At 40.6% G+C, this 12,867-nt stretch overlaps 1 protein-coding gene across 1 annotated transcript; it reads right to left on the reverse strand.

The window, feature by feature from the left end:
• Positions 1-15: 15 nt before the first annotated feature.
• On the reverse strand, positions 16-7,207 carry LOC118428143 (3-oxo-5-alpha-steroid 4-dehydrogenase 1-like). The gene is made up of 5 exons (XM_035838129.1): positions 6,783-7,207; positions 6,181-6,347; positions 5,388-5,489; positions 4,326-4,476; positions 16-1,427 (listed from the first exon to the last, which is right to left on the reverse strand). The coding sequence occupies exons 1-5, from the start codon at positions 7,106-7,108 to the stop codon at positions 1,361-1,363; spliced, it is 813 nt and encodes a 270-aa protein (XP_035694022.1). The 5' UTR covers positions 7,109-7,207; the 3' UTR covers positions 16-1,360.
• Between the last annotated feature and the right edge of the window lie 5,660 nt (positions 7,208-12,867).

The following is a 12,867-nucleotide window of genomic DNA, read 5'->3' on the forward strand; positions in this document are numbered from 1 at the left end:
TCTGGAAACGTTCAGGCTGTACAGGGCAGGCGCGTCGCCCGTACTGGCACGTACTGGGGGCGAAAGTTTTGCCTTCATGTAACGTTCTACCGTGTGTCTGCAAAACTCTGCATGCTCCAAAATCCGTCAGATTCCCTACGAATTTGAACGGAGGCGGTACTTACAACTTACGGATCCCAAAAGGTTACCCACGTTTTGGCACGTAGACAGCACGTATTTTGCACGTACGGCGGGTTGTGCCCTTAGCTTAAGTCATCAACACAAAATTGTTCGTCAGCCCTTTTTTCATAGGTGTCATACATTTGTTTGTGTGTTTATTGTTTATTCTCAGGCACTGTGCCTCATAAGGACGGACAATGTATTTTGTATAGTACTAGACAAAGTTTACCTTTTTCTGCAGGGTAACCTGTATCATTCTGTTGTTTTAAAAAACAGGGTTCTACTTTAGGATATCAAGTCGATGGATAGTGATTTCAAACTACAATATTCTGAATATATTGCAAAAATTGTCCCTAAACACCGTTTTAAAAAACAACAGACATAGGTTACCCCACAGATAAAGGTGAACTAGTGCTTACACAGACTACTGGTTTTAAGTTGTAGAAACATGGAGATATTAGGACTAATCTAACAGTTTTTGCAATTGGATGCAAAGCACTCAACAATACCAACAAAGTGTGATGTACATGTACATAGAAATGTATATGGTATTAGGTTATTTGTCGTTTTTGGTGATGAAGTTACTAGTACATGAGAGTAGTGACCCCATGTAAGGGGAACATAAGATATGTGAAAGAACCCAACACACTTATTCAGAAGTGTACGTAGGAGTTTACCTTGTGTGCTTGGCTATAAAAGCAAGCTGTAGCAAAGACACTCTGTCAGCTGCCAAAAACATGTTGTGAAGCAAACATTTAGTTTAAGTGAAGAAGAATCTCTTGCATTTTGTAGCCCACTCTATTGTATCACTATTTCAAAGAATTATGTTATTCATTATTGTTATATTAATTAGGATGTTAAGCTTTATTCTATACCTTTATTTCGTACTTTGTGATACAGTTTTGTTGCTTATACTTATAGTTGTTGCCAAAACATAGTACCATGTGCAATTGTCATGCAATGAAGTTCCTTATATTGGAGCTCTTTAGCATTCCAAAATGTAAAATGCTAATATCACCTTTATCTGTGGTGTAACCTTTATCCGTTGTTTTTAATAACAGTATTTAAGGATATCAAGTTGAGTTGACATTCCTATGTACTTGATACCCACTTTTGTTTGAAAACAATGGATAAAGGTTACCCCACGGATATAGGTTACCCCACAGATAAAGGTGAACTAGCATTATGCCCGATGACAGCCTCAGATGAGGAAGGGGATGACGGCCCTCCTGTTTCTCGGGTAGTTGTCAAATTTCTGCAGGTACCACCTGTAAATGGAAGAAGTTAGGACATGTAAAACTGTCGGAAGACGTAGTTCAACATTTTTTTAAGGCTAGCACTGAGGATGTTGAGGTTACAGGTTCTATGATTCAAACAATATATATATCAAATGTTTTTAACTTGAGAAAGGCACTTTACATTACTTTTCCTTAGCTCCATCCAGGTACCTGATTTTGGTTGGTTTGATTTTGGTACATGTAAAAGGCAGTGGAAGGATTCCAATATAGCATGTATCAGACACAGTGGATGAACAACTCACTACCCATGTAGCCTCCAAAGGGCTACATATAACCTTTAACTCTTTTTATTTTATTTTTCCAACTCATGATCAATTTACTAGTAAGACATCTCTTAGAGACAGATCTTGGAAGAGGGAGGCATGGAAAGTGAACAATAAGTTATCAACTGGAAAATTATGTTGAATTATGAAATGGAAAAGTTCATTGATATTTAAAAATATTATTTTGAAATTTTCACCAAGATCACTACCCCTTCTCGTTCACTGGTCCAGTCACAAAGGCATTTGATTTTGAGTGTGCCAAGGTAGTGTTACTTTTCAAGGTCTTTGCCAAATATGTATAATGTATTGTGTCATTAGGTATAGGTACTAAGGGCCTCACTGTAAGCAGTGTACATTACTGTAAATGCAGAAATGTTCGCGGTGGATTAATGTTCGCGGTTTCGCGGTGACCACTTCACCGCGAACATTTTTCTACTATGATATTAGATTGCAGTCTATGGTGTTACCGCATCGCGAAAAGTCCTTTTTCCCGCTACCGCGAAATTAAATCCCGCGAACTTAAAAACATTTACAGTACTTAAGCTGGGCAACCCTGGGTAAAAATGGCAGAATTTTTTTTTAAAACTGTGTATATATATACATGTACTTATATTACTACAAAAAGCTGATATTGTATGACAGATATCATTAACCTATTTTGCTTTTTAATGAAGTGTAAGAGAATAAACAAGAGCATATTAAGTAACAAAGGAGAATTCCAGATGCTATGTTATGCACACTACCGTACGCAGTGTACATGTTACTTGTATATAATAGATTTGCAATGTTTATTTTATTATATTAAGGTTTTTACATAGTTAAACATAAGAATATATTTTCTTTATAGGATAAAGTAAATTCTACTGTTTTTACAGAAAAAAATATGCTTTTTTATAGAAAATGCAACAGCAGTGGAGCATTTCGGTCATTTTCAGAACTCATTATGTATAATTATAATATGTTTATGCAAGATTTGGAGTGTTTGTATTACATGTACATGTAGATTGTAGACCTACATATTCAAGATACTGGCGTGCCAACAATATATGCAATTAAAAACTGTAATTTAAAAACAGAAATATCTTTGTCATATTGTGACCATTTATCACACATAAGGCCATGTTGATTTGATTATATTGACGCGAACTTATGAATAAACGTATGAATTATGAAAACGGCTGGTGCTGTTCACTCGAAAAGTCTGGTTAATTTTTTTCCCATTGTGTTTAAAGTTCTGCTACAAAATGAATACAGATTTATCTCCACCAGAAATAAGGTGCACAACTAAAATTTCGGGCATAATTATGAAGTATAAACCCTGACTGTCCACCTAAATTCAAGTTATTGTGATGAATACTTTGCATGCAGGCGACACGTAATTGAAGCCGCGTAGCACAGTGGTATTGTGTTCGCCGAGAGGTCGCGGGATCGAATCCGCCTGCCGTGCTGCCAATCTTGTGCCCCTGGGAAAGGCACTTTACATGACTTTCCTCACTTTACTCAAGTGAAAATGAGTCGTCCCTCGGATAGGACGTTAAATGGAGGTCCCGTGTCTGGGGAGAGCCACACCCCAGGCACGTTAAAGAACCCACCACATGTGCGATGGTGCGGTGTGAGTGGTTCAAAACCTACAGTTCCTTGGCCGCACCTGGGGCAATTACTGTCATATTGAGGTCACCTGAGTGGCGCCGAATGGCAGCTCGCTCCAGACCCTTGCGATTTAGCCCCGCCTATTGTAAGCTCCTCGCAATTCAGCCCCTGGCTGCAAAGAGTGAGTAGTCGGCCCACTCAATAACAATAACACCCAGTAACGTTAGATGAGAGAGAGAATGGAAAAAACATGGACAATTGAGCTGCAACCTGGGGTGTGCGGGTCAACTTGCTCTGCTGAAAGTTACATACCCACTCTTTCTTCATCAAACTTTTTGCAACGTCTTCGTTGATTTCATGGCATGAGGAACACCATCTACACAGCTCTAATCACAGTTCATCCTTGCTTTTCCTCGCCACCTACTGATTTTCAAAAGGACATCTAATGGCCATAATGATGTGAAATTTGGTGAATGTTAATAAAAGACGTGATACTGTAGAATTATTCCCCGAAATTTTAGTTGTGTACCCTCTTTCAGGGTTATTTCATGTTAATTTGATTATATGTATGACATCCTTTGGGAATCCAAAAACTGATGCGAGCGTGCGAGTAAAAAAAACTTTGGCCAAAAAAAGTTGCCTCAATATAAAGATCTAAGTGGTCTGGAAGGCCGTAAGGTTGAACAAATGACAAACACAGTATTGAATACTGAACGATAGGTTCTTCATTTTGTTTTCAGTCTTCTTCTTTGACATTGCAATTAAAATTGACTTTGACATTGATATATGTTTCCCAATATATTTATCTTTTATTTATATACGGCACTTATTTGCTCCTTTTACAGCTGCTTTGTTTCGAAGATTTCTTATTCTCGGAAACGGCCGGAAATTGACGCGAGGATATCATCAATATAATCAAATCAACATGGCCTTAGGAAGCGAATTTATTGATCAGCACATGAAAATTCTGCTACAGATTGAATTCAAACAAATGTACATTCTACATTGTACGTACTTGTGATGGCGATACGCTCTAGGGCCGATGTTTGAAGCGGTGAAGACGGCAAAGGCAGCCGCCGGTAGGGACCAACATGCGACGGCGAAACCGGCCCACTCAACAATCTCCCCGAAGAAGTTGGCACCGGACACGTAGTTGAACATCCCGCCTGCAATTAAATGAAGGAGGGAAAAACACTGCTTTTGGTCTTTGTCGAGAACATTCACAATTTTTTCGGTACAGTACTTCAGTCATAAAATGTGGTGAGGGGGGATACAAACTTAGTCATGTTTGGGACTGTATCTTCTCACTGCAGCGCCACCTAGCAGTGGGAAGTAGATCCAACCAGTACTAAGAAAGTACTACAGATACATTTCTATTGTTTGTCCCTTCCACTAAGGCATTGGTTCAATTTTGATCAAAGACCAATAATCTGACAAAAAAGTACAAGTTTGGGCAAGATCACAACAACCTCAGGGGTCAGAGGTCGCATTACCTTGCATTTTCAAGGAACTGAAACGGTTTGCAAGTTTGCATCGTGAACGCAAAATGCATACCGTTTCCTGTCGTTTGCTGTCGGATTTCCAGGCCTAACCGATAGAACCGTTTCATTTTTTGTATCATGAACGGGGCCTAAGATAACATGTATACCATCTTTCTCCATGTTCTATTATTTTCGCCAAGGTTATTTTCATAGCGTTTGTATGTACGTTGGTATGTATGTTCGTATGTATGTAGAAGAACAGCATAACTCGAAACTCTTGATGAGACCTGAAAATGACTACTAGATTTTCGGCCCCAAAGCAGCTTGATTCTGTACTGCAGCAGAACTTCCGGTTTTGATATCCCGTGTTCTGGACATGCCATGGTCATATTTTTTGAGTCGTAGAAACATGTAGCTCTTGCATGGGACGACAAGTAATTGGTGTAGGTTTGGGCCCCCTAGCGACTTTGTTAACTGCATGAGCCAATTTTGTTTCAGATTTTGAAAAAAAAAGATTGGGGGTTGACACGTCGTTATGATTTTAGTATGTAGATAAATAGATAACCCTTGTTCCTAGTACTAGTATATCAGTCTACCTTGTGGGATCTTGTAGCCTGTCTCTCCAGGCTTCCGGAGGTTCCTCAACACGTGGTCGGCGTGAAGGTTGATGGCCATCCCCACTAGGAACATGGCGACGCCTGCAACGAGGTTATACACAAGTTCATCATCACTATAGCTACAAGCTAATGATGAGGACAGTCGGTTGTTATACCATATTTTCTCGAACAAATTACGCACTCCTAAAACTTTATTTCCAAAATTGAAAAGATGCTGCAAGTTAACGTTGATGTAAAAGTTGGGGTGCGTATTTAGTTTAAGGGTATTGCATGGATACATGGGAAGGAGCACCTCAACTAGAGCAGTGGTGCTACAGTCCTAGGAAGGATTCGAAACTATAACGCCAGTTCACCTTTATCCGTGGGGTAACCTATATCCGTTATATTTAAAAGAAAACAGTGTATTCAGGAATATCAAGTTGCAGTATTTTGCAAATAAGTGCAAAATTTTGCAAATATTGAAATTTAAAACCACAGTCCGTTGCATTGATGCCCATAAAAAGCCACAACGGCAATAGGTTACCCCGCGGATAAAGGTTAACTAACGTTACATGTACACATTTTTGTGAAGAGCATTTCTTCTCTTCTGAATGGTTTTAACATTTTGGTAGGCGATTTCATAACAGTTGACGAGAAGGGGGTCATTAACCCCAAGTAGCTATAGACTGTGTAAACACAGGCTACATTTTGTAAGTTACACAAGGAATAAAGGTCAACTCAAAGTCAACTAGCTTTAAGGCCAAGGTCGATTTTTTGACGGTGTTTGACTTACCCACGATGCAGCGCGGTTCGGACAGCCAAGTATCGGGGTAGTGCGCAAACTCGGCCAGGTATCTGCCCTGCAGGTATCCGTTATACGTACAGAACACGAACGCGTCACGGAAGATATGGAACGGCGTCTGCTTCCCGCCGCGTATCAGAAGCGAAAAGATGAAGGTCCTGAAATTAGAAAATTATGTAGAAATATCATTAAGGTGTACACATTAACATGTTTTTTTTTATACCTTAAAGTTTACGTGTGTACGTGCATGTATGCTCGTGTGTGCTTTTTGTGTTTCCAAAGCTTCACGTACCTAAGGACGACTTGCGTTAATACTTGGTATGTAGATTGGTGTTTCAAAAACGAAGGTCAAGGTCGACTTTGCCACTGAAATGGCACCATCTTCAATAGCTAAGCACACACACACACACAAACACCGAAAATGCACACGTAGAAAATCTTAGGTATTTGGGCAGCCTTGTTGGGGCTACATTCGACTTTCGGAAGGGACGTAAAAAGAGGTGCCTCGAGGACGACCTCGTTACTTCAGCCTTGTTACTAAAATGGGTACCAACTGGTTGTAAACAATGCTGCAAAGTCTATTTGGTCCCTACCTCTGGAAGTAGTGTGCCACAAACATGGCCAGCAGGACCTGGTTTGGCAGCTGCGTCATTCTCACAGCACGGCCGAACAGCACGAGCAGCACGGGAACAGCAAACGAGGGCAGCTCCTGGAACAGCCACGCCGTTCGCGCAGGCAGCGCCCAGGACGACTTCACGGTGTAGCGGCCATACTCGGCCACCTTGAAGAAAACGGTGATAAAGAACACGGGTACGGATAACCCTAACATAACGTACGCAAGCTTGTCCAAGAAAGCCTCTTCGTCGCTTGGTAACATGTTGTAAAAGAAGTCGGTTACCGTCCCCAAAATCTCAGCCATCTTGGTATCTTTAGCCGTACAACCAAGAAGATCATGTACTATTAACTCCTTGGTAAAAGAAGTAGGGAACTAGTAGCGGCGTACACACAACTAGTGCAAATAAAGATCGTCCGAGAAAGTTAAATAGTAACTTAGCTTGCAAAGTTAATGGTTAACGTTTACAGCAAGAAAGTAAATATTTATTTTGTCGACACAGTTTGGGTAGCAGTGGAGGTTGATTGTTCCCACATAAGAGTATCTTTCCCACATGAAGACAAAGCTATGCTTGTACAATGCATTCGTAACTAGAGTTCCACGAACACACATCTTCGCCAAATAAACAATGGCTATTATGAAGGATGCCTGTTTTTGAGACCATCTAAATCGTTGGTGTTACAGGGGTCCTGTTCTATTGTAGATATAAGTTTATTCATTAGCAAAAAATGCATAGGTCCAAAGTACGAAAGTCTTATCTTAGCAAGAAGAACAAGTTAATGGATCATCATAAATTGTGTCAATATGGCACTAATTTAGCTGATTTATATTTCATAACGTTTACCTTAACTAATCTTCATGATGTTAGAAGTGTGAGATTCCCAATATATACTACTGTCTTATTACATTGCTATCTCATTATTAATGCAAATAAGGTATTCATCTGCATAGTTGGTACCTATCGACATACCTCCCTGACATGTTTTTTTTAGTCCTATAAGCTATCTATGAACATTTCTCGATGTTCATGCAAATGAGCATTTAATTTTCATGATTAGAATCTGATTATGTGATCACTTTAGTCTGCAATCTACATACTAAAAATCCTGCTGATTCGTGGTGTGGCGCTTGTAGTTCCAATAAAGTAGCTAGGGGCTCAAACTTACGGCACTTACTCACTGCTCCAGGTTGTATCAACCACTCAAAAAGCATTACCCTATCACAGAGAAGAACGCCGCAAATTCAACTGTAGTTCTTTAGAAAGCTGCTAGGGGGCCATTATGGAACTTGACCTTCGTTTTCCCCACCTACCAAATATCATCAGGGCCCATCCAAGACTTCTAGAGTTATGTTGTTTACACAGTCACGCATACGCACACTCACACACTCACACACACAACCACACACACACAGACACACACACACACACAAACCCAAAGCCACAGACACACACATACGCGCAAATACACACACACAAATACACACACAAATACACAAACACACACACACATACCGAATATATAACCTTCTTGGCGAAAGTAATTACTTTTATTATGTTTTTTTTTAAACTTAGCTGACCTCCCTACTAAAAAGTACTTGAAACTTTCAATAATTGATATCAATCAAATAAATAACATTAAGTGTGAAAAATGAAAATATTCAAAACATTTATTTCAACCAATTAAACAACACTGGTATACACGTGTCACTTTAACGTCAGCTAGTAATACTTGTATATTGACCTTTAACCTTGCCATATACTACTTAGAAATTAATTTACATGATAGCTTAAAGAACTCTTCAATCCAGTTAAATCTACAAAAGGACAGGAGCAACATAGCATCAAATATTTATAAAGTCACAAAAAACGCTCCATAAAACCATTGTCTGCCGAAGATATGTATTCCTAAAACTCTATTTGTTTTAAAGGTATACTGCGTAATTTTTTGGAGTGACCTCCAGAATTAGACCCTCCTAGCTGTAAACAATAACTTCCAGGCCTCAAGTAGACACACTGTGTCAATAAACTGAGGTTACATTCCCTAGAAAACTGCAAGAAATCTTGCAAAAATCACGCTTTACAAAAACTATGGTCAAACTGTCATCAGACACCCCATTGAGCAGTCAGGCACACACAGCCAGATGTGGGCATGTTTCCCTAGCCCACGTAGGTCCATGTAGGAAGGTCACAGTTTGTAGACATGTTTATATGATGCACTGATGTTGCAACTTCTCTCACTGAGGACTGGTATTCAATGCTAAAGGGTAGATTTAGCTTACTGTGTAAAGAAATGGCAGGAAAATGTAGTTTTGTATTGTCCAAATATTACGTAGTATAGCTTTAATAATCCCCTAGCTGTGCATCTCACCTCTCATAGTGCTTTATCAAAAACTTACGACCACTTCTTACATTTTCAGTTCTCTAGAAAATAAACATCATGCAGATGCATGGCAATGATAAACTTCTAAGTGTACAATAATACAAGTGCTTTCATGGACATTTCCGTTGAGTATGGGAATAAAGGGCCCGTAGAGAAGCAACAGTTATTTATCGTGCCCCCCTAGCGTGTACTCCATTGGACCTATTGGGGGAGCGATTTCCTGTCTTCATGTACGGATGATACAGCCTTCCATGGTGGTACTTGCTAGGCACCATTTGCGATAGTTCCCGTGCCTGTTCCTGAGCCCGTGCTATCATCCTCGAAAATTCTTGTCCTCGTGCCTGATCACGTATCAGCATTGGCAGATGAGCATTCACTGAATCAGGGTCAGATGGTTGCTTCACACTTTCATTGGGCTGCTTGAAACCTCCATCTGACTGCTGGACACCTCCACCTGACTGCTTGACACCTCCACCTGACTGCTTGACACCTCCATCTGACTGTTTGACACCTCTATCTGACTGCTTGACACCCCCACCTGACTGCTTGACACCTCCACCTGACTGCTGGGCACCTCCACCTGGCACCTCCACCTGACTGCAGGACGCCTCCACCGGACACTTCCAAATGACTGTTGGAAAACTCCACCTGGCACCTCCACCTGACTGCTGGACACCTCCACCTGACTGCAGGGCACCTCCACCTGACTGCTGGACACCTCCACCTGACTGCTGGACACCTCCACCTGACTGCTGGACACCTCCACCTGACTGCTGGACACCTCCACCTGACTGCTGGAAACCTCCACCCGACTGCTGGAGCTGCATCTGTCCTGTGTATTGTAAATGTTATGTCACTGCCAATACATTTGTGTATAAGTGCTATGCGAGAGTACGTTTATCTAGTTATGAAGCTTTACAGGGCTGGTGTTCAATATTGAAAATTAATAATTGAGAGAAATATGAAAAATTTTCTGATACTATCTGGGTCATTTTTCTGTGTCAAATATCATATAATATGCAAATTACTTCCCATCGTCTGCGTAAAGTCAGGTCATTGTTCCTGGATCCTAAGGGCAAATACCTACAGAGTATAATCTATTTATGACGTAGGGAATATGTTTTGAGTTAAATCAGCTCCTGATTTGTAACAGAAGATTTTTATGGTTCTATCAGAAAAGAAGGTTCAGCTAATGCTATTAAACTAGCTTAAACAATGTCCCCATTCCATACTACATTTCATAAAAGGTTTGTTACTTATAAATGAGATCATAAACAGAGGATACAGCACATGGCTAAGACGAAGAAACTAGAAACCATAGTGTAGTGGTCCTTTCCCTTAAAAGACATTATATCGATGCTAGTCAAAAGTATAATCATTTGAAAATATAAGGCAAGTCCCTAAATATCCGCCTTGTGTTAGATAAAGATACAGGTGGCCTAGATTTTCCACACAAAAAAATTAAAGTTGACTTCCCTGCTGCAAGTACAAATATGTCGTTTCGATTTCAGACCAGTAAAACGTTAGCTCGGACGAGTTGAAATGCAGATAATGACAATATACGTGTGCCATATATGGCCAGGGATTTTTTTCAAAACTTACCTTCTAGCTTGGTTAGTCGCTGCTCGTGAATTCTGTTCCGTGCTCGAACCTCCGACACCTCGTCAGAAAGAATAGCCACCTTAGCTACATTTACAGAAAAAGACAATGCCGATTAAGAAAACAATGAGTTGAAATGAGTGCAGTCCCTCGGATAGGACGTTAAACGGAGGTCCCGTGTCTGGGGAGAGCCAAACCCCGGGCGTGTAAAAGAACCTGCCACATGTGCGATGGTGCGATGTGAGCGGATCAAACCATTCCGGCCAAAATGGGGTAGGGAATTTCTTGAGCAGCCTCGTAACCACTGCGTCGTCTATTGAGTCAGCGAAGTCAAGCTTGCCTAAGCTTGATGTTTCTGACTTAGGGAGAAGAGATGCTGCTACAGTTATCGCTATTGGCCGCTCTTCATCTTCATGATGGTAACGTAACATCAGGCCCTCCGAACCTACGACGAAAAAAAATGCGTATGACATGAACCCCACTATTGAAATTCGATGAACAATTACCATGCAAAATATCAAAAAAATTGACAAACATGACAGCTAGTATTTAACGTTAGGCCAGCTTTATCCGTGGGGTTTCCTATATCCGCTGTATGATAAAATATGGTATTTTGGAACCGTCAAGTCAAAAGACGGCAGTTTCCCACTTTAATATTTGAAAATATTTCAATTTGAAACCTATGACGGTTTACCTGAAATCCCTAGCTAGACATACGCAGTTTTTTAAACAACGAATTTAGGCTACCCCGCGGATAAAGGTGAACAAGCGTTAATACTTAAATGAATAGAAGAAATAAAACTTGCCTTACCTGCCAAATAAGGAAGCAGTATGGTAATGACGAGAGCGAAGACAAGGCCTGTGATTGTCTTGATTTGCAACAACTTGTGTGGGCGGCAACAAGCTGACTTCTTGACATCTTCACCTAAAGCATCTGTTGAGTGAAAAAGACTATGAAAATTTTTATTTTTCTAAATTTTTACCTTCACCACGAAATGAACAATGACTTTAAAGTCAGACTGCGTTGCTGTATGTTGCACCTAACTCTATGTTAGAATAAATTAGACGTATATGCACATGTAAATGTATTTGATTGTTTCCTTTGTTACATGTTCGTCCGACAGGATGACAAGGAGAATAATTTTCTTTGTTACATGTATATGATCGTTACCATGTGACCTGTACTTAGCCCAGTGGGGCAAAACGGTGCAATGAAGGTATTTATTCATATAAATTTAGGCTGTAAAAGGCACTTAACACGACTTTCCTCACTTCACTCAGGTGAAAATGAGTGGCAAGAAGGTTCCTAGAACGGAATGGACGTTATATGGAGGCCCCCTGTTTAAGGGAGCAACATTTTGAACACGTTAACTGAGCAACGTTGTTTTGTTTATCTTATTCCCTGGACGTCTAATCTTCATCGACGCAACAAGACGGTAAAATACCAAGGCAGTATTAGAAAGCCACAAGTTAGCATCATTGCTTATACACCCTTTCCACTAGGACGACGCTCTGGCCGCGCTCTCTCTGCGACCTCAAATTTGACAGGTTGCTCAACGAATTGTATAGAAAAGAAACGATTATTGTACACTTTGTGTGTTTTGCTGTCCTCTCAGCCACACTTTTACATGCTGTGTGATATATACACAGTATGAAATCACAGGTTACACATATCCTATTTAGTTCGCTGTGAGAGCGCAGCGCGATCACCGTCTAGTGGAAAGAGGTCCGAAACGGACGAAGCTGGATACCGTTTTACCTGCTCCAGAGGCGTACAGAGCGTTGGGTATGTTCGCAGCGGCATCCGCAAGTGCCCGCCAATCATCCTGAGTTTGCTGCTGGCGTGCGTTGCCTACGGAAAATGTCGAAATCAGTACAAATGTATTAGCTAATCTCTAATGCCTATGTCACGCAAACTTTGAATTCATAATCAGGGCATTTTCACGCTTTTAGCATGATGATGTTACTAGGGCCTAAGTAGCACGCAGGTTTACTCTTTTAGTCGGTAAAATGCTGTTGGATTGTACGCTGCGTAGCTTTAGAAAGTAATTTGGTAGCGCTGTGAGGGCAGCTCAATTAACCATC

Source organism: Branchiostoma floridae, chromosome 12 (assembly GCF_000003815.2).
Source record: "Branchiostoma floridae strain S238N-H82 chromosome 12, Bfl_VNyyK, whole genome shotgun sequence".
Lineage (NCBI taxonomy): Eukaryota > Metazoa > Chordata > Leptocardii > Amphioxiformes > Branchiostomatidae > Branchiostoma > Branchiostoma floridae.

Excerpts from the sequence above, each read along its gene's own strand:
- LOC118428143 (XM_035838129.1), bottom strand. The coding sequence starts at position 7,108 with ATGGCTGAGATTTTGGGGACGGTAACCGACTTCTTTTACAACATGTTA. Across the intron at positions 6,348-6,782 it reads GTGGCACACTACTTCCAGAG|GACCTTCATCTTTTCGCTTC; the intron begins GTAGGGACCAAA and ends TTCTAATTTCAG. Across the intron at positions 4,477-5,387 it reads AGGCTACAAGATCCCACAAG|GCGGGATGTTCAACTACGTG; the intron begins GTAGACTGATAT and ends ATTTAATTGCAG.